The sequence below is a fragment of the Panthera pardus genome, unplaced genomic scaffold, assembly GCF_024362965.1.
Source record: "Panthera pardus isolate Hobbes unplaced genomic scaffold, ASM2436296v1 HiC_scaffold_7, whole genome shotgun sequence".
NCBI lineage: Eukaryota > Metazoa > Chordata > Mammalia > Carnivora > Felidae > Panthera > Panthera pardus.
The window spans coordinates 44,002,620-44,024,890 of record NW_026527002.1 but is presented as its reverse complement, the minus strand read 5'-3'; the positions used below and the strand labels follow the sequence as shown (position 1 = coordinate 44,024,890).

The 22,271-nt window shown below is 38.2% G+C and overlaps 1 protein-coding gene across 7 annotated transcripts in view; it reads left to right on the top strand.

The window, feature by feature from the left end:
- The window catches only part of NIPAL2 (NIPA like domain containing 2), an 82,496-nt gene that overhangs the window by 29,325 nt on the left and 30,900 nt on the right, over positions 1 to 22,271 (top strand). For 6 of the 7 annotated variants that reach the window (XM_053896061.1, XM_053896055.1, XM_053896059.1 and 3 more), the window contains 2 exons: positions 3,846 to 3,952; positions 13,649 to 13,708. In XM_053896061.1, the coding sequence (XP_053752036.1) occupies positions 3,846 to 3,952; positions 13,649 to 13,708 (167 nt within the window). The remainder of the gene's footprint in view (positions 1 to 3,845; positions 3,953 to 13,648; positions 13,709 to 22,271) is intronic. The other variant, XM_053896060.1, reaches the window with a different exon arrangement.

Below are 22,271 nucleotides of genomic sequence, written 5' to 3'. Positions count from 1 at the left end.
GAATGGTCCAGAACATGAGCTCTGGGACCACACTGCCAGGGTTCAAATCCCAGCTCTGCCGCTGGAAAGCTCTGTGGCCTCATACAAGTTATGTAAACAGGTTCATGCCTCAGATCGCTAACCTGTAAAGTGGAGATACAAAGAGTTCTTACCTCAGGGGGCGCCTGGCTCGCTCAGTCGGGGGAGGAGCGTGTGACCCTCGATCTCAGGGTTGTAGGTTCAGGCCCCATGCTGTGTGTCGAGATTCCTTAAAAATAAAAAATAAAGAAGAGTTCTTACCTCAGAAGTTGTCCTGGGGAAAAGCAGAGTAAACGCAAATGGCTGAGAACAGTGTTGGATACGTACTGCAGAGTTTGACATGTAGACAACACTAGCTACTGTCACTGTGATTTATAATTATTAGTATTACTTAGAAACAAAGCTCATTCTTCATAAGGGCATCCCTTCCCATGCCCCCAGAAGATGGCTGATGATTAAATTCTCTAAAATGGAGGAACCAGTTTAAGAAATGCTTTCCATTGTTCTCATCCATGTAATGGCTCATTTTCAGGGAGCAGAAAAGTAGGATCCTCACAGCTCATTTGTTCAGCCATTGAGCAGCAATTACCCCTTGATTGTTCCACATGTTTCCTACTGAAATGTGTTGGAAAATACCAGAATTTCCAAATAACCTACCAAGACAAAATACATTAAAAAAAACACACACACAAAAACAAAAACAGGGGCACCTGGGTGGCTCAGTCGGTTAAGCGTCCAGCTTCAGCTCAGGTCATGATTTCACGCTTTGTGGGTTCGAGCCGCCCATCAGGCTCTGTGCAGACAGCTCAGAACCTTGAGCCTGTTTTGGATTCTGTGTCTCCCTCTCTCTCTGCTTCCCTCCCCACTCACATTCTGTCTCTGTCTCTTAAAAATGAATAAATGTTAAAAAATATTTAAAAAAAAAAACAGACACAGAAATTTGTCCTAGGAAAAGCATAGCAGCCTAAGATGTGTGTGTAACTTTCTGTCTTCTTGCTCTGGCTTCCTATCACTTCTGTTTACTTGCTAATTAACTTCAGAGAGGCCGAAGGGCAGATTTCTTTCAAGGTCTAACTGCAATTTGAGAATGTGTTTTTAGAGAAACTGTTATACCAAAAATCTTGTAAAAAGAAATAAGTTGGATATTCTGTGGAGTTTGTAGTACAATTTTAAACTACTACTAATCCTTCCCTCCCCAGAAGGTCTTTCTTGGCTTCTAGACTAAATTAAACAGGCTTATTCTCTCTGTTCCCTTAGCACCCTACAGGGCCCTCTTCTTGTCTACATGGTGTCTTTTTGTGAATTAGAAAAAGGCAGCCTTTCTCGTGATACGTTATTTCTGTTTGTCTGCAAATTACTGTGATACAGTGATTTCATTGGTACAGCATGCTTAGGCACCATCTGTCATAGAATTGTCCTGAGAGATATACAACTCAGCAAGATGTGAGATGTGGGTGGTGCTTTCTCAGATTTTGTGTCTTTGTGCACTGTACAACCTGCTCAACCACACACAGCAGCCCTGGTCCTGCATTTCCCCTCCAGCAGCTTTCATCATGCTCACAATGACCTGTTTAATACCTGTCCTTACCATTTAACTGAGACCTAGGAGATGTGACTGCGTGTGTCTGCTTGCTTTCCGTCTGCTTCCTCCAGGAAAGCATAGTACAGGAAAATCACACAATACAGCTTTGTAGAGCTGGTTTGAATTTGAAGTTTGATAAAATGAGGACAGGATGTTCTGTTCTTGGGTGTTGGAAGAGAAAAACATTTGCTTAAAAGCATAATGGTTAAACATTCCATTGCAAGGAACTCATGGATATTCACTTTTGTAAATACTTAAAAGTTTTTAAGCCTGTCCTTTGGGGGTTAAGTTAGATTATTTGTGCATCTACAAAGTACAGGCTTTCATTTCGCATTTTCCTTTTTTTGTTCATCCTCATGACTGATCTATGCTGTGCTGAAGCATTGAGAGATGGTTAAAAATCATGACGCCATCAACAACTGAAAGAGTTGAAGTCACATGGAATTAAGGAGATTCATGGTAGACCTTACTCGGTATAAAATTAATTTGTGGGGGCACCTGGGTGGCTCAGTTGGTTGAGCGCCTGACTTCAGCTTGGGTCATGATCTCGCGGTTCATGAGTTCAAACCCCACATCGGGCTCTGTGCTGACAGCTCAGAGCCTGGAGCCTGCTTCGGATTCTGTGTCTCCCTCTTTCTCTGCCCCTTGCCCACTCATACTCTGTCTCTTTGTCTCTCTCAAAAATAATATCCATTTAAAAAATCTTTTTAAAAACAAACAACCCAAAACAACAACAAAAAATTAATTTGTGTAGGGGTGGTAAGGGAGTGGAATATGAAGGAAGGTTGTTGTAGGGCCAGGGAGGGTGGGAGAAATAGGGCATAATAGAAGCACCAATGACATTTCTCAGTTCCGTACCTCTGAGAGTATATTGATTTAAAGTAATTTGAAGAGAGTTCACAGACTGTATCAGCCTTTCCAAGTTAAATTCAGGCAGTAATTTAGAAATAAAGGCAAGAAACAAATATTGAATGAGCATCCACTATGTCAGGTAATGTATGAGACACACAAACTTGCTATTTTACTTCATTAATGCCCAGATGTATAGAAGTGAGTAATGAGTAGATGAAATTTGAGATGAATTGTATGAGATCAAACACTTGGAATTTTACGTGGAATGATAACATCGATAGCAGCGAGATTTCCTTGGCCCTCAAATAATTTCCTAAGAGAAGTAGTCACTGTGTGATGGGCTAATTTGGATGAAAGTTAGAGAGCCAAATGCCCTGAGAAAATGAGGAGAGAATGAGACATGTGACTCTTAAGTCTTTTCCATCTCCAGTTTTCCCTAACATGCTGGCTGTGGCCCAAATGGAAATTCATGATGTGGGATATATGTTGTTTCGTGTATTTCTGTTGTGCCGTGATAGAGCTGTAAGCTGAAGTGTGTCTGTAACCCATTAGACGATGGTCCTAGTGTAGCCAGAAAGCTCTGGTGAGGCCTTTTTGGAACTCTAAAGAAGTCATCTCAAGCAGAAACTTTGGTCTCCAAGATTTTTATTAGAAACAAATGAAAGGAAGCATAAACAGACCAATAAGCAAGTGACCTGTAGCATTCCACAGACCTAGATGCTGCAAATTCTCTGTCCTTTGGAGGCCCGTGCTTAGTGCCAGCCTGGATGAAATCACGAGAGCTCTAAACCGCATGGGCTGCCTGTGGGCACTTCACGCAGACGTTTATTTTCATGTTGGAAATATGCAGAAAATATCCCTTTCTCAGTGGCTTTGGGTTGTCTGCTCCAGCAGATTTGTCCCCAGACCAGCCTAAATAAAATGCGCAGAATTAAACTCTGAAGTTCTCATTTTATGTCTGCTCATGCACTTAGCTGAGAGCATTCCTAAAACCTAAAAAACTCTATTTGAAAGGTCTTTTCCACCCATCCTGACTTTTTGAGGATGTATTTCTAGAGAAGTTGCTACTGACGAAGTAATGTGCTATTGAATTTATAATACAGAGTTAATCTTCTCAGCGACAGAGTTTTTACTTTTTCAGAGTCTTAATCCAGGTACATTTCCTTGTTTGAAATTATACAAATTACCTATGAATAATTTCTCCAGTATCTTCAATAAGTGACGCAAGCAAATTTTATATTAATATGAACAACTTGACCCCTGCATTCCTGCCGGTATGGGTGGTAGGACTTTTTTTCTCTATAAAGAAACACTTTTCAAACTCTCACATTTTCAGATTTTCAAATCCTAACTCCATAGAGTATGTGGTAATTGACCTACTTTACCCCTACAGTTCTACAACAGGGAATGATAATTTTGGGTCACTCAGTACCTCCATACAGTTAGAGTTGATTGAGCCTGGGAGCACGCTCAATGTGTCCACATGTTTGAAGCTTGATGGTGAGTGACGGGAAAGTGCTTTCGTGGTTTGCTTTTTAGCAGTACAATAAAGTTGCCGTTGTAAGTGGTCAGAAACCACAAGCCAGATATTTACATGTGAGGATCTGTTTGTAGCATTGTTATATAAATATGTTCTTTTCATGTCATGGGTTATTTTTTATGAAATGGTTTCCTTTACTACTTTGCCTTCTACTTGACTATATTATAAAGATATAGCCTGGTTTCCCTTCAGATCACAGAGGCTAACCAATGAATGGAACGTACACTAAGTGAAAATTGATGACGTTTTCATTGCAGACCAGGTGAGATTTCAAAAACTGGTGTCTTGTAGATCAGATCATGGCTGTGTTTTGTTTGGCTTAAGCAATGCTTTTAAAGAATACAAACTAATTTTCTAGTTTAAAAACTGGACCATGAAACACAAAAAGTGGTTTGCCTTAAAGAATCAGATTTGGTAACCCTGGACTTGCATGTGGCTAGAGCTGAGTTATGGCTGCCACTTTTCACTGATCTTGTATATTCCAAGTCACCACGGCCCTACTGCTCCCCATAGCTACAGTTCCCCGCCCTCATCACACCAGCCCCCAACCTCATCATCACACCCTACCACCCTTCATTGCCCCAGCCCACCATCTTCATTACTTTTTTCCTCTATAGAGGATTGCCTACTTGGCCCCTGTATGCATTTGAATTTGTAACCCATGGACCAAAGGTTTGTTTGTTTTGTTTTTTATAACTGAATCAGATATGAATATTATATCCATAATCACAGATGAGTAAAGTGTAATTGTTTTAATTTTGGGTTAAATGTGTCTTTTAAGAAGTGGTCACGGTTGCATGAAAAAGAATAAAATACCTAGGAGTAAATTTAACCAAGGAGGTGGAAAACCTGTACCCTGTTAGCTGTAAGACATTGATGAAAGAAATGGAAGATGATGCAAAGAAATGGAAAGATAGTCTGTGCTCAAGGATCGGGAGACTTCATATTGTTAAAATGCCCATACAACCCAAAGCAATCTATGGATTCAATGCAATCCCTATTAAAATTCCGACAGCATTTTTCACAGAACTAGAAAAGACAGCTATAAAATTTGTATAGAGCCACAAAATAGCCAAAGGAATCTTAAGAAAGAAGAACGAAGCTGGAGGCATTACGCTCCCCCGCTTCAAATGATATTACAAAACTATAGTAATCAAAACTCTTTGGTATTGGCATAAAAACAGACACAGATCAATGGACCAAAACAGAAAGCCCAGAAATACATCTATGCCTGTGTGTTTAATTAATTTTCTACAAAGGAACCAAGAATATGCAATGAGAAAGATCAGTCTCTTCAATAAATGGTGTTGGGAAACTGCATAGTCACATGCAAAAGAATGAAATTCGACCAGTCTCTTACATCATACACAGAAATTGACTCAAAATGGATTAAAGACCTGAATGTAAGACCTGAAACCATGAAACTCCTAGAAGAAAACATAGGCAGTAAGCCCCTTGACACTATTCTTGGCAATGATGTTTTTGGATTTGACACCAAGAGCAAAGACAACAAAAGCAAAAATAAACTAGTGGGACTACACCAAATTAAAAAGCTCTGCACAGCAAAAGAAACTATCAACAAAATGAAAAGACAAACTACTAAATGGGAGAAAATATTTGTAAATCATATATCAAATGAGGAGTTAACATCCAAAATATATAAAGAACTCACGTAATAGCAAAAACGACAAATGATCCAATTTTAAAATAGGCACAGGATCTGCATAGACTTTTTTTTTAAGAAGACATACAGATCACCAACAAGTACATTAAAGATGTCCAACATCATTAATCAATAGGGAATTGCAAATCAAAACCACAATGAGATATCACCTTATACCTGTTTGAATGGTTATTATCAAAAGATAAGAAGTAACAGGTGTTGGCGAGGATGTGGAGAAAAGGGAACCCTTGTGCACTGTTAGTAATGTAAATTGCACTGTTAGGAATGTAAATTGGTGCAGCCACTATGGAAAACAATATGGAAGTTCCTCAAAAAATTAAAAATAAAATTACCATGTGATCCAGAAATTCCACTTCTGGGTATTTATCCAAAGAAACAAAACAGTGACTTGAAAAGATAATATGCATCCCTGTGTTCATTGCAGCATTATTTATAATAGCCAAGATATGGAGACAACCTAAGTATCTATCAATGGATTAATTTTTTAAAAAATGGTGTATATTCATGATGGAATATTATTCAGCCACAAAAAAGAATGAAATCTTATCACTTATGACATGGATGGACCTTGAGGGCATTCCACTAAGTGAAGTAACTCAAAGAAAGACTAATACCATATTATCTCACCTGTATGTGAAATCTGAAAAACAAACAAAAAAATCAAGCTTATAGATACAGAGAACAGATTGGTGGTTGTCAGAGGCAGGAAATGGGAGGTGGGTGAAATGACTGAAGAGAGTCAGAAGGTACAAACTTCCAGTTATAAAATAAATAAGTCATGGGATGTCATACACTGCATGGCAACCATAGCTAATAGTACTGTGTTGCATATTTAAAAGTTGCTAAAAGTAAATTTTAAAAGTTCTCATTATAAGAAAAAACATTCTGTAATTATATATGGTGAGCAATGTTAACTAGACTTAATATGGTGACCATTTTGCAATATATACAAACATCGGCAGATTTAATGCAATCCCTATCAAAATACCAACAATGTTTTTCACAGAACTATAACAAATAACCCTAAAATTTGTATGGAACCACAAAAGAATCGAATAACCAAAGCAGTCTTGAGAAAGAAGAACAAAGCTGGAGGTGTCACAATGCCAGATTTCAAGACATGTTACAAAGCTGTAGTAATCGGAACAGTACAGCACTGGCAAAAAATAGACACAGAAATCAATGGAACAGAATAGAGGGTCCAGAAATAAACCCACACTTATATGGTCAATTAATCCATGACAAAGGACGCAAGAATATACAATGGGAAAAAGACAGTCTCTTCAACAAATGGTGCTGGGAAAACTGGGCAGCCAACATGCAAAAGAATGAAACTGGATCCCTTTCTTACCCCATACACAAAAATAAACTCAAAATGGATTAAAGACCTAAGCGTGAAACCTAAAACCATAAAACTCCTAGAAGAAAACATAGGCAGTAATTTCTCTCACATGAGCTACAGAAAAATCTTTCTGGTTATGTCTCCTAAGGCAAGGGAAACAAAAGTAAAAATAAACCGTTGGGACTACATCAAAATAAAAAACTTTTGTACAGTGAAAGAAACCATCAACAAAACAAGACAGCATAGTGCTGAGTGGGAGAAGATATTTTCAAATAATATATCCAATAAGGGGTTGATATCCAAAATACATAGAGATCTTATTCAACTCAACCAAAAAAAAAAAATACAATTAAAAAATGGGCAGAGGACCTGAATAGATATTTTTCCAAAGAAGACATAAATGGCCAACAGATATATGAAAAGATGCTCAGTATTCTTAGGGAATACTCAGAATTCTTAAGGCAATCCCTATAAGTAGAATCTTTTAAAAAATGATCTTAAAAAAATTGAATAAACAAGCTAAAAGCAAAATCAGACCTATAATTATAGAGAACAAACTGATGGTTGCCAGAGGAGAAGGGATGGGGGTTTGGGCAACATGGGTGGAGGAGAGAGGAAGATACGGGCTTCCAGTTATGAAATGAGTAAGTCATGAGAATAAAAGGCAACAGCATAAGGAATACAGTCAATGGTATTGTAATAGTGATGTAACGGGGCAGATGGTAGCTACACTTGTGGTGAACACAGCATAATGTACAAACCTGTCAAATCACTAAATTATACACCTAAAATTAATATAAGATTGTGTGTCAACTATACTAAAATAAAAAATTAAGTTTAAAAAGAGCGCACTAATCTTGATGAGAACTGAGAAATGGATAGAATTGTTGAATGTTGTATACCTGAAACTAATATAACATTGCATATAATTATACTTCGGTAAAGTATTAAGTGACAGAATCTTAAAAAATAAAACAGAAATACAAATATAAAATCATTATGTTGGATAACTGAAAGTAATATAATGTTGTATGTCAATTATGCCCCAAATTTTAAAAAGGATTTAAAATATTAAGTTGTCAGGTCACCTGGGTGGCTCAGTCAGTTAAGTGTCTGACCTAGGCTCAGGTCATGATCTGACCATCCGTGAGTTCGAGCCCTGCATCGGGCTCTGCGCTGACAGCTCAGAGCCTGGAGCCTGCTTCAGATTCTGTCTCCCTCTCTCTCTTCCCCTCCCCCACTTATGCTCTGTCTTTACCTCTCTCAAAAATAAATAAACATTAAGAAATCATTTTAATAAAATAAAAAATTAAGTTGTCATAAAGGGTAAAAAATGAAAAGTAGTAAATAAATGTGAGCAAGATATTTTTCAATGGCCATAGTATAATGCATTAAATAGTTATTGAACTCTTCTGCGCCATTAAACCTTTAGTAAAAAATCATTATTTGGGGGGTAAAGAGAGTTTAGTAAAGTGCACATATATCTTAATGTAAAAAGGGAATCCTCAGTTATCTATTCTACAGACACAAAGATCTAAACTCACCTGTAAAAATCTACCCTTGAGTTTGATTGTTAACATCTAGAAGTTTGATGCTTAACTTCTGTTTTACTGATCCCCATTAGTAGCTATTACAGAAGAAAATCCAAATCAAGTTTGTACAATCTTTCTGAATTCTCACGCACCAGATTAATTTATAGTTGTTTTTTTTTTTTTTTCCTTTCACTTGAGGCCTGCTATGGATTTTAGAGCATCAACTCTTATAACAGCCAGTCCTTGGACCAAATCTGAATGATGTCAAAGGAGGCAAATCAGGGACAAATGTGGGATTCATTTCAGGGAGCGTTAGGAAGCCCAACACCAGGCCACAGCCGACCCCTGGACCTGGCACCCTCGCCCACATCTAGACTTGGTTTAGCTGAAGCCACCAGAATCTTGGTTGGCCTTTATCTAATTTCTTCTGGAAATCCAAATCAGAATTCCCACATGTACGTTTCTTTATATCAACCTTGACTGGACAGGATACTCTGTTCTGATTACTAATCTGAGTGTCATTTAATGGCCAAAAACAGAATAGTTGACTCACCCATAATAATTGTTGTTGAGAGTCTTCCTGATAATGAAGCATTACAACTTTAGGGCTAAATGAATACATTAATAAATGGCTCCATAGGAACACTGTAGAAGCTTTTTTTGTTTTTTTTCTCCTAACAGAAAATATTCCTGCTATCTTCCCCCCGCCACCCAACTTCTACATAACCACTGATTACATTTTGGTACATTATCTTTCATATGCTACCTTTCACCTTTTCTTTTTTAATGCATTGTGGTCATTGTGGTTCAGTGTCTGCCTCTGGGGTCACCATATGACACTGTGTAATGAATTTAATCCAGCGTCCACAAGTACTCTCTGTGTAGACCCATGTCTGTGAGCACTCTGTATCCATCTGTGTCCGTATGAAGGCTAGAATGGAAAAGCGTTCTTGAGCCTCTTGCCCAAATATGCCTCAAGTCAAAAATGCACATAAAATGTGAGTGCTGACGTAAATGCTCAGTAGTAACTATAGGTTGATCATACCTAGTCCAAATCTGTTTAGTTTACAACTGTGTCCTGTTTTAATGCTTTTTAAACTATTGATCTTGGGGTGCCTGGGTGGCTCAGTCAGTTGAGCGTCTGACTCTTGATTCAGGGGGATTGAGCCCCACCTCAGGCTCTGCGTTGAGCGTGGGGCCTGCTTAAGATTCTCTCTCCTTCTCCCTCTGTCCCTCCCCCTCTTACATGCCCTCTCTCTCAAATTAAAAAAAAAAAAATCAAAAACCAAAAAAATTGTTCATCTTGAAATGCTCTATTTTTCAATATTAAGTTTCACTACAGGAGCAAAAGCATAGTGGTTCTTTCCTCTTCCTAGATGTTCATCAGGCAGTGGTGGTGGTTATAGCAACAACTAGACAGGGTTGAGTTTGACAAATCTCTGATTGCAACTATATAGGAGGCACTTCAGTTTATTTTTTCTCATTTTAAAAATTTACTGTTCTACTTAGAAGTTATGTTATTAGCTGTTGCTCAGATACTGTCTTTTTGCTCAGCACAGCTCTCATTTTAACCATATTTTGAAAGATAAATGAATTACAAGTAAATGTTCCTTAACAGAATGTTCTTTTTTATTGCTTCGTTTGCTAGATAAATAAAACTAAAAAATCTTATTTTCTTATCTAACAGTTTGGTAGAAAACCTCATATTCTCTTAAAACAGAAAAAAATGAGTATGGAAATGCATTAGATATAAGTTCTTTCAGAAAGTAAAAGCATATTAATGTTCTTAAAACTCTGATAAATATTTTGTAGCCGATTGATATAATTTGATGCATATATGTCAAGTTTATTGTTACCAATCATGTCCCATTTTTCTTTTAGCAATGAAATTGTCACCTACTAACACTTTTCCCCTATCTGTTCTTTTTTTTTTTAATGTTTATGTATTTTTGAGAGAGAGAGACAGAGAGCGAGAGGGGGAGGGTCAGAGAGAAAGGGAGACGCAGAATCCGAAGCAGGCTCCAGGCCCTGAGCTGTCAGCACAGAGCTCGATGTGGGGCTTGAACCCGCGAACCACAACATCATGACCTGAGCCAAAGTTGGATGCTTAACTGACTGAGCCACCCTGGTGGCCCCCATGGGTTCTAAAAATGAAATTATTTTTGAAACTGGTTGAGCAACAAGAAAAGAAGGAAAATGATGCCTTTCTACCTTCAAGGGAGGCGATGGAGTGTAGTGTACAAGAAAGAGCTCTGGACTGGGGATAAGGAAATGTGGGCTTTGGTTCTGATTCTGCTGTAATATAAATGTTTGTTAGTGATTATTTATTTTTTTTTGGGGGGGGGTGGGTGAAGAGAGAAGGAGACACAGAATCCCAAGCAGGCTCCAGGCTCTGAGTTGTCAGCACAGAGCCCCACGTGGGGCTCGAACTCACAAACCATGAGACCATGACCTGGGCCGAAGTCAGATGCTTAACTGACTGAGCCACCCAGGTGCCCTGTAATATAAATGTTTGTTAAGTGAATGGATCGATGAATGAACAAACAACTCCTCTGGACATGTCTCCCAGATATAAAGTTTAGAACCTGAAGTACATTGTCTTTGTATCTCCTATCAGCTCTAAGGTTTCCTCATTCCATGTAAGCAATGTCTGCCTTCTTACTAGACTCCTTTGCTGTGAAATAGTCATCTTAAGGATTGTTATAATGGAATACATTTGGATTTGGTACGCGTTAATAGTGATAATTCACCTATTTTTTATTGATCGATCTCCCTCCACTTGAAAACATTCCTTATGTAATTACACAGGAGGTCAGTGATGGGATGGGAATGGGGTCTTGTTTTTTATACTTTTTCTAATTCTCTGAAATGTTAAATTAGTTTCCCTGAATTGTTTTGGTCCAAATATGAAATGGAAAATTTTCATACATTTTTACCCCTGTCCTGAACTCAATTCTTAACCTAATGGGCTATGTATCTGTACAGGAAACATTGCTTTAATGTTTTAAAGTCACATCACCCAATTAAGTTCATGCTTGGTGGACATTTTTCACACTCCGTTTATTCTGTGTGAAATGTCCATTCCGATAAATAACCTGCCCAGGAGAATTTTGCAAGGACTTGAATAATAGCTCAACTTGAATAAGAGAGAGCGAGGTTGAGAAAAAGATGGAGAAAACATATGAGAATCCCAGCTTATCTTGAATGAGGGTTTCTGGTATGGATTTATTTTGTTTTAAATCAATTGCCAGAATAACAGATATAGTTATATTCAAATTTAATTGATTTAATGGATTATTATACAGGCTTATTAAAATTTTTATCTATGAAAAAATTTTAATGATGTTGCAAATTGTTTGTAATATGGTAGCTAAGGAAACTGAAAAAAAAAATTGCATTATAGTTTCAACTCTGCTAAGGTAAAATAAACATGCCAACATACTAACTACAATTTTCTCTAGGTGATGAGTTATTTTTATGATGACTTTTCTTCCCTATTTTCTTCTGTATAGTTTTACTTTAAAAAACAAACTTAAAAGCCTTGCTAATAATTTCTGTTAAAAATTTAAAATTCAAATTATGATGTGTATTATTTTGTAGTATTGCAAGTTTGGGTTTTCCCATGCCTCTACTCATAGAGGAATGGCTCCATAAGAGGAACAACTCAGAGAGATTCAACTTACCCTACACAACCTGAGGCCATAGAAACAGGTCAAGGCTCAGTTAGAGGCTGAGGATTCAGTAGCCTCAGTAATGGGGAAGAGGGTCTTATATACTATGAGGGCCAGTAAATGCAGGGCGGAGATCCCACCAACTCTCTTATCTATGTGCTAGCTACACTTGGGAGATCTTAGAAAAATAAGACATCTCAGAGTAAAAGGAACTGATAGTCTTTGTTGGGGGTGGGGGATAGGCAAATAAATCTTCCGTGTAACATGAAAGCTATATGACAAGGGGTAATCAATCACACCAAAGAGTGGATTGGTCGACTGGGTCTGGGGGAATCCAGAGGTGATACTTGAGTCTAGAGTTGGTCTCAAAAATGGAGGCAAAGTTGCAAAGGGAATAACATGAATAAAAGTCCTTTAGAATGAAACTAAATGAGGGGTGCCTGGGTGGCTCAGTCAGTTAAGAGTCTGACTTTAGCTCAGATCATGATCTCATAGTTTGTGGGTTTGAGCCCCGCGTTGGGCTGTGTGCTGACAGCTCAGAGCCTGGAGCCTGCTTCAGATTCTGTGTCTCCCTCTCTCTCTGCCCCTCTCCAACTAGTGCTCTATCTGTCTCTGTCTCTCAAAAATAAAAAACATAAAAAATTGAAAAAAATTAGAATGAAACTAAATGATGGTTCTGGGAATTATGATGATTTTAGTAAGGGTGGGCATAGAATATAAAAGAGATCGAGGACAAATGTGTGAGGAAAGTGGCAGGAGCTTGAGGTCTATGCCTGAGATGAAGCCCAGTGACAGTGGACTGAAGAGGAGGGTGAAATGGACAGTTGGTGAAATCTGGACCTGACAGACCCAGGATGCTGTTGGACGTGTCGTATGAAGGAGAGTGGAGACTGGCAGGAGTCCTAGGATTCTGGGGCTCCTTAGAGGTGTCATTGGAATAGACTTTACCAACTGAGCCATCCAGGTGCCCCTTGGAATAGGAATTACAGGAGGAGATGAAGGGAAATAATGAGTTTCAGTCTGGCATATATCGAAAATTAAAACTTCCTTCTTTCCATTCTTTCTTTCCTTCCCTTCTGTCTCTTTCTGCCTTTCCATCCCTTCCTGCTCTATCTACCTATCTATCACCTATCCATCTATTCATCTATTCATTTAGTTATTTAGTAACATTTGTTTTGCCCTTGCTGTCCATGGGGCATTATCCCAGCCACTGTCCTAGGTCCATTGTAAACCAGGCCAGTTTTTATGTATCCTCAACCATGAGGGGGCGAGAGGGAGTTGTTTTCACAGCCACAGCTGCTGGATGTCTCTGACCAGGACATAGCTAATCAGGTATAAGACACAAAGAGCTTAATTTCTTTCAGATGGTACCGTGTAATGTACGTTTTTTATATTGGAAACACCACTGATGGCCATTTCCTTTCTAGGTAGTGCCATTATTTCTGTTATGTTTCTGAAAGAAAATTTAAGAGCTTCAGATTTACTAGGTAAGTAATTATTTAAGTCATGTAATTATAGCACTGCTTGATCAGGAAATAAATAATATTATCCATAAAAAAAATATGTGCTTTAAAAACAGGGAACAAATTGCTGAAATGGATAAATCTCATTTAGAGGTGACCAGGATTCTTTCTTGGAGTTGCCATCTGCACTTTCATGTGAAGTATTTCCGTTTTCATTGTGCCCACTGCCCATGCTATTGACCACAGCGAATTATTATTTTATACTATTATTATGAATGTTATGAAATTTTCATGAGCATAATAAAATCCAAGAAAACATCTGTATTACCTAATAGAGTCTTCCACTTCAAAGGATGTATTTGTTACATTGTCAAGTGAAAGTCCTGCATAAAAATGAAAACCACACAAAAATTAGATGCACCAATTAACCACCTAATTTGTATTTTGCTCTTTCCAAAAACAACAGAGAACATTCCCCTTCAGATTTTCATTTAGAAATACAGCTGTTAGTAGAAAATAATAACAGCCTTCCTGGCTATAAGAAGGGTTGCTATTATATAGCAGAGCCATCATGTTATTGATTGTATCTTCTACGTCTTACTAGAAATACCATTTGTGAGAAGAATTCTGGAGGTTCATATTTTCTTCCTTGACAAAGTCTTCTCTGAATTGCTGCTGACATATGATAACGAATATGATACTTTAGGCACTTTAAATAAAGGAGTGGCTGCTCACTTCCAAGGAGATCACATTTTTAAAAAAATTTGAGCTTTAAATGTGACGCCAGTGTTGGTATGTTGAGCATTTGTTTTCCCTGATTGTGTTTCCCTTGAGCCTGTTGTCTTGAAAGTGTTTTCACTTTTTCTTTTTCCTTCTTTGTTTTGATTCTGCTAGTAGAGTTTTTAGTTCACATCATCAAATTTGTCATGGTTAAAATGTTTTTCCAAATGCACTCATATATGCATTGTATCTTTTCAAATATATTATTTTTCTATACTCTTTTTTTTAATATATCTTGGTTTGTGGAATCATTTGGGGAAGATGTACAGAATTAGAAATAAGAATGAGCAATGCCTGAATTTTATAAATTAAAAACAAATTACATCTTACATTATTTTTCTCATTTGTCAAATGCCTTAAGGAAACTCTAAATCATTTTATCTAACATATGTCATCTTTTATAGTTAATGGTTGATTAATGTTTAAATTAATCAAAAGTATTTGATGAAGTAATACAGGGATACTTGGGATATATAGGGAGACTTGCTAACTATTGTGAACACTGGTGATAAAAAAGATGGCGAAGACGGAATCTCTGCCCTCAAATAATACAGTTGGTGATAAAATATGTACATAAATAAGTTTTTTAAAAGCAGAAAGCAGTATGTATCCTAATGCCTCGAGGCTTTAGTGAAGAACAGGATCTCTCAACCTCAGCACTGCTGACATTTTAGGCTGGAGAATTCTTCTCTGCGGGGGGCTGTCCTGTGTGTTGTAGGCTGCTTACCAGCGTCCTGTCTGGCTTTTACCCATTAGATGACAGGAGCACCCTCCGCCCTAGTTATGACAACCAAAAACAACTTCGGATATTGCCAAATGTCCCCCGAGGGACAAAACCACCCCCAGTTGAGAACCACTGGTTTAGAATAAAGAGAGGTTACTCTAGTTGAGAAGCTCAGAGAGAATTTTTTTATAGCAGAGGTAACATTCGAACCAGTTCTGATAGCTGGATAGGACAGGCACGGGCAATACCCAAGCATTTGGAGGAGGGTGTACAGAGGGACGAACACAAGAAGTATTAACAAAGGTGCAAAAAGGCAGGGTAAGTTTTCTATTTAATATGGCACTCAACTGCTGCCAGTTAGGATCGGGAAAAATTAATGAAAGTCACAATTATGGAAAGGGAAGAAATAGAAATATCAGTGTATGCAGATGATTTGATTATATACTTGGAAAACCCGAGATCAGTAGAACATTACTAAAAGCAAGAAACTAGCTCAATGTCAAAGGATGTAAATTAAACTCACTTTCATAGGTTCAAATCTGGATTCAACTTTCGCTGTCAGCTATGTGGCTGACATGAAATTACCTAACTTCTCTAAGCCTCAGTTTGTTGACAAACATAGAAGACTGTTCTAAGGATCAAACTGGATAATTCATATAAGCACTCTGAGAAATATAAAGCCCTGTTGATGTAATTGTCATGTCTACGATCAACTTCATTCCTGAAAGGTAATATTAAAAATGTAACATAGGGAATAAGAAACAGACATATACACACACACACCAAAAAATAATAATAGTAAATTAAACCTCTATTAATTCTTTGATTCTTTGCTAATTTCTCTTATTTTAATAATAGCTAATATTTATTAAACATTTCCTCTTTCCAGGTACTATCAGTGTTTTACATGAACTATCTCATTTAAATGTAGGAACAACCTATTTACAGAACTGATACTTAGGTTAAATAGCTTGTCCAAGGTCATATAACTAGTAAATGGTGGACCAGTATTCTAATAATGGCAGCCTGATATAAGCATAGCGTAATGGTTGAGGGTGAGTCTCTAGTGACGGAGAACTGTGTGACCTTTCAAAGTTACTTACTCTCCTTAAACTTCATTTTCCTCACGTTTCAAATGAAGATAATATTACCTATCTTGTAGGATTAAGTGAGTTCCTAGAGGTAGAAGTCTTAGAACAGGGCCTGTCATGTAATAAATCTTCCATGTTAGCTATGATCATGATTTTTTTTAATGTTCATTTATTTTCGAGAGAGGGAGAGAGAGAGAGTGTGAGCAGGGGAGGGGCAGAGAGAGAGAGAGAGAGACGCAGAATATGAAGGAAGCTCCAGGCTCTGAGCTCTCAACACAGAGCCCGACGTGGGGCTCAAACTCAGGGACCACTAAGATAATGACCTGAGCCAAAGACAGATGCTTAACTGACTGAGCCACCCAGGCACCCCCAGCTTTGATCATTATTGCTGCTACCACAGTCACACATCTCTACACTCTAATGGTTCATCAGAGGAAACATTGATTAGGATATTTTTGCAAACTTTAATAATTCAGCTAATATTTTCCACAATTCTAATTGGGTATTTTTGCCTTCCTAATTTAATGCTTTGTGAGTAGGGCTCTGTAGCTGATCCCATATTTGTTTTGGACTATAGTTAAAAGTGATCAATTCTTAACTTTAATCTGTTGTCATAGGAATAAGAAAAATTGTAGCCACCTATCCCATACCCATGCCTCCAAGAGCAAGTCATAAAATTATCTTGATCTGAAATGTAATAACCCATTTCATACTTACAGAGAAGGATTTTTCCCCAACCTCACTCAGTAATGTGTTAAATCACATGTATTTTCTTTGTGTCTGTATTGTTGTTGCCTTGGGAAAATTTAGCTCTTTCTGTTAAAAGCTAAAAATGCATTTTTTTTTTCTTTACAGGGACTAAAACCAAACAGAGAAAAGAGTAGTTAGTGGCTTAAAAAAAAAAAAAAGGATTAGCATATAAGCATGCTAAAAATTAAATTGTCAAAATGTGCAAAAGAAAATCATTTATTTTTCCCTGCCTCAAGCAAATGAAAGTTTGTTTTTCATGATGGAACAAATGAAGATTTTTTTGGGCCATGTGGAAACAAGCTGAACTAATTTATTGCCAAATGTTGCTCTGTGGCTATGAAGCTTTTCACCACTAGCCTCAAAAAATGACCTCACAAAAGCTATGTCTGAAAGGAATTGCCAACTATTATTAACTCAATGACAGGGTTTGGACTGTGCTCTGATTCTTAGTGGATTAATAACTTTAAATTATTTTAATGATTATTTTTCCTTTAAAAAGCACCAGATTTCTCTCCCCTTCATTCAGCCAAAACCTATAGTATTTCCCCCTCTCTCCTCCCTTAGTCATCAAAAGTACTAAATCTAATAGGCTGTGAGAACCTAGTTGACTTAAGTCCAGATAGTATCATCATAAGAAAAAAAAAAAAATTACAGTCAATTCATCAGTACTCTTCAGAGACCAGTAACTTGATTATTTTAAGTCACCTATAAATGGTTTCCCTGGATAGAATGTCAAGAGATTAAAAATGACATGAAGCCCATCTCTTTCCTTCTTTCTTCCACACCAAATGGTCAGCTTGATTTAGGGCTAGTATCTAGAATACTAATCTAGCCAAACAAACCATCATTTCTAGTTGAGGGAACAGATTGGCTATTTTGGTTTCAGGGTTACCTCAAGAATGGGAGACTTTCTGATGGTAGGGTCAGGACTATTTGGATTCACTACATTATTGAGACTTCCCAATCCAGGGCTTCTTTAAGATTTATGTATTATGGAGCGGCTGGATGGCTCAGTGGCTTAAGCGTCCAACTCTGGATTTCGGCTCAGGTCATGATCTCACAGTCATGATCTTAAGGTCATGAGATTGAGACCCGCGCTGGGCTCCACACTGGGCAAGGGACCTGCTTAGGGATTCTCTCTCCCTCTGCCCCTCCCCCAGTCACAGGCATGTGTGTGCTTGCTCTCTCTCTTTCTAAAAAAAAAAAAAAAAAAATATATATATATATATATATATATATATGTATATATATATACATGTATATATACATATATATATATATACATATATATATACATATATATATATATATATATATATATAGCTACTATGAGCCTGAGGAATCTGGAGAGATTGTTCTGAGGGGAAGACATCCCAAATGGTTTGGTGTTAAGGGAACCAGTTTATTCTGTGACTCCTGGTCACAAAAGCAACAGCGAGACCCCCATTGATCAGGAGACATACCATAAGGACCAAGAGAATTAGACTGCAATATTTGTGTTGGAATCAGGTTAGCTGAACATTAAAAAACTCTTAAGGCTACCAGAAGTCAGGTCAAGCCAGAGTCCAGAAGCTAGACACTAGTCAATTAAAACTAGCTGGCATCCAGTTGGGGAGTGGGGTATTTCAGGTTTTACCTAAGGGGAAGGGTGGGTTCAGATGTCAGCTGAAGAACTGTACAAAAAGATCTTAGAACCCAAGGCTTCCATACGTGAGGAAGTCAGCTTCTAGGTGCCAGTGAACAGAAGCATCAGAGGAACCTGATTCCAGGCTGTTTTCCCTTTGACCACTTTTATACTTCATTCTTAGTCCACAAGTATCCATAGGAGACTTTTACAACAGAAGATCAGTAGCCTCTTGAAACAGAGGCTGCGTTCTCACAGCTGGATCCAGTTAAATGTCAGGCATTTCCCAAAGTATAAAATATTCCTCAAAACACTCCTTCAGGATGATATAAATGGTCAGATATGTTTAGAAAATATTACAATCATATCCTCTTCTAGGAGATTCACAGTGAACACTAGCACATTGAGGATCTGAGGGGGTCTTCTAGTAAAAGAACTATTCAAGTTTGTCTAACTCATCTCTTCCCAAATAGATTTGACTTGAGACTCTTTTTGGTGGAGCATCTGCCTTATGAAGCTGGTTCCAGGGAATACCAGTTTGAAGATGCTTTTCTAAAGGAACCTCAGGGCTAGTCATGAAGCCCAGGGACCACTGCCAGGGAGAGTTGATTCTGTCTATCCCCAGTGGGGATGTTGCATCTCGCTTTAGGTTATGCTTTGTACAGCTCCTGGGCTGTATACCTAGGCTGGGGCACCACCCACTGAGCCTACAACGTGAATGACAGCCCTGAGTTGTCCGTTCATCAGCCCTGGCTCTTTATGGATACAAGAGGTGGGAGAGTGTAATCGTTAAGCAAATGGACTACCTAGGTTTTAATCCAAGCTCTCCACTTAGCAAGAACATCCCAAACAAGATCATTATATAGCACATATATAGTATAATACTTTAACAGTATAGTTATTTTTCACAGATTTGCTGTAAGCATTAAGTTAATTATATATAAAGCATTTAGAATTGTGCTTAGAAGTATTAGGTATTACTATTATTATTATCATCACATTTTAGTATGATGGTGATGTAATGTAACTCTCATGTCAACCATACTTGTCAATGAAATTAACAGTTTTAAGAACACCACTTCCAAAAAAAAAAGATTACCCTCACTTGGTATGTACCTTCCCACCATACCTAGCCCATTTACTATAAAGAGCAGAGATGAGCTTGTTTCCCTGTTGTGCATATGTGACAGGTTTATAGGAAGAAATTTTATTAACATTTGTGTATTGTGTCAAGCTAAATCTGAAACTCCCACAAGATCACTGTAGAAATTTAAGTGACTTGAGTTTGTATTTGATGAGAAAGTATATTTTGTACAGGACTGGCCATGAGGGTGGCAGATGCATCATGTCCAGCACCCATTCATTGACCCCACCTGCCGCTCACCCACAGCTGCCTGACTGCTCCATCTTTGGTTCCCTCTGAGGCTCAGCTCTTGGTGCTTTGTGCACTAGTCTGCTGAGATTAGCAGTGGGTAGCAAACATAGTGCCACTAGCATTCTCTGTGTTCTGTTAAGTGTGTTATTTCCTTTCTTCTGTCTTCGTAAGACCAGTGGGGAGAAGTCTTCACCAGGCAGTCAGAAAACACCAACCAGTTCCTTCCTGTTCAGTCCTTCCATTCTCAAACTGGATTGTTACCCTTTTAGAGACAGCCCCAGTGACAGTCCATGATCATCCCTGGATTATAATATTAAAGATACAATTTTGAATACATTTTTTTTAACGAGATCATAAGGAAAGTGGAGCCATCCACTATTTCAACAAAGCATAAAGCATGTTTACCAACAGACCCAAGTATCCTCAGTTTCTCTGCTGTAAGAAACCAAAAGCACAAACGTATGTTTAGTAATTAATGTGTTAGTATTTTATCTTGGTTGGAAAAGACTTAGATAGCCAATGAATCCAATCCATCATACAAGCAAAACTTTAAAGTTTCAGATTATCAAAGACTTTGAAAGTTATAAACATTTTCATTTATTCAACCTAGTTGGGTTTTTTTTAACAATTACCCATGAGAACTTTAAGACAAAATTAACCATCATTTTAAGTCATCTTTTTGCTGACAAATTGCAACAAAGATAACACAGGCTTATTTAACTTTCAGTAATCCTTGGTAGAATAAAAGTTTTATATTTCATGCTGATAACTCTAAGGACATGTCTATCTTAATTAATCCAACAAACTTAAATTAGTTTACCGAATATGTTGCACCTAGGTCCACTTAAAAGTCAATCAATTTGTTCCCCGCTGTCAGTTTTTTACCTGGGGAAGTCTGAAGTGGGTGGTTTAAGTCCAAGGGGGTACTCTTTGCTCTTTGATAGCAGGGCAGGAGGAGCAGGAGCCAGTAACACCAGAGGCACGGGGGATGGTATAGGAGCAGGTTATTTGGGCTGTGCAGAAACAGGAGGAGGGCAGGGGAAGCAGAAGAGGTGAGGTGCTGCTAGCAAGGCTGGAGGCAGGTAACAGCCCCGAGGGCAGACAAAGAGGATCCCTGGTCCTAAAGACCAAGCTCAGACAGATGAACAGACACATATTTTCTTTCCACCGACAAAAGGTGAAAACAGCCAATCCGTGTCAGGCCAGAGAAGACAGGGAATCTCCCTGAAACAAAAGGAGTTCTGGCCTCTGCTTGGGAATATTCTTTAAGCCCCTGTCCTGAGGTTTAGTGACTACCACAGACAATTGGCTCCAATTATCATAGCCATTAATAATTCAGGCAGAAGCCCCCACATGCAATAAGAAGCCTCATTTGTTTCGTCCTCTCAAGATATATTTTGAGAAGAAGTAAACAAAGATGAGTAATTCAGGAAAAAGAGAGAGGCATGTACAGGATCCTGGCAGCAACTTGTTTACAGGGGAGACAAAGGATTGGCACATAGAGAACAAGACAAGACACAGGTAAGGTGGTAGAGGGGCCCAAGGCAGCTGAGCTGGTGGGTTGAGGGTCGAGGGTGAGGAGAGGGGGGTCCTCAAGCCCTGTAAAAGAATATGGACAGATCAGAGTTTGGGTACAGCACCATAAAGGCCTGGCCATATGGGATTTCAATCCATTTTCCCTGACATTTACAAAAAAATTCTAATTGATAAATAGTATTGAAGTTTAAGTATCTGTTAATGGGCCATTTTTCTTTGTCTTCTATGGAGTACTGAGGGTATGTGTTATTGCAGAAGAAGATGAGTCCTTTCTTCATTAAATCTTGCAATCCAAATTGTCTCCAGTGGGTTAAGAGACATCCCAAGGGGGAGTTTTTGGGGAATGAAGAAGAAAAGTCCATTACCATAATCCCCCTGACTGTTGGATGGCATTCCACTCAGGGTCATATCAAGGGTTCCTAGTGTTCAGAGCAACCAGAGCTTCCCTGAAAAAGTTGTTAATGAATACCAGCCTGTCTACTGAAGAGATGTCAATATCCCTGCAATTCCCCCATTGCATTCTAGACTACAAATTGGTGCCAGTGAATAGACTGAAATACCATGGAGAACCTGCCATTTTTAACCGAGGGAGACACTAAAAAAGTTCTACAAGGCGAAATTACCTAATACTGTAATTCAAGTAGTTAGTAGGGGACATTGATGAAGAATAGTAAAGATAGAAATCCATCATGGTCTAAGTGACATTC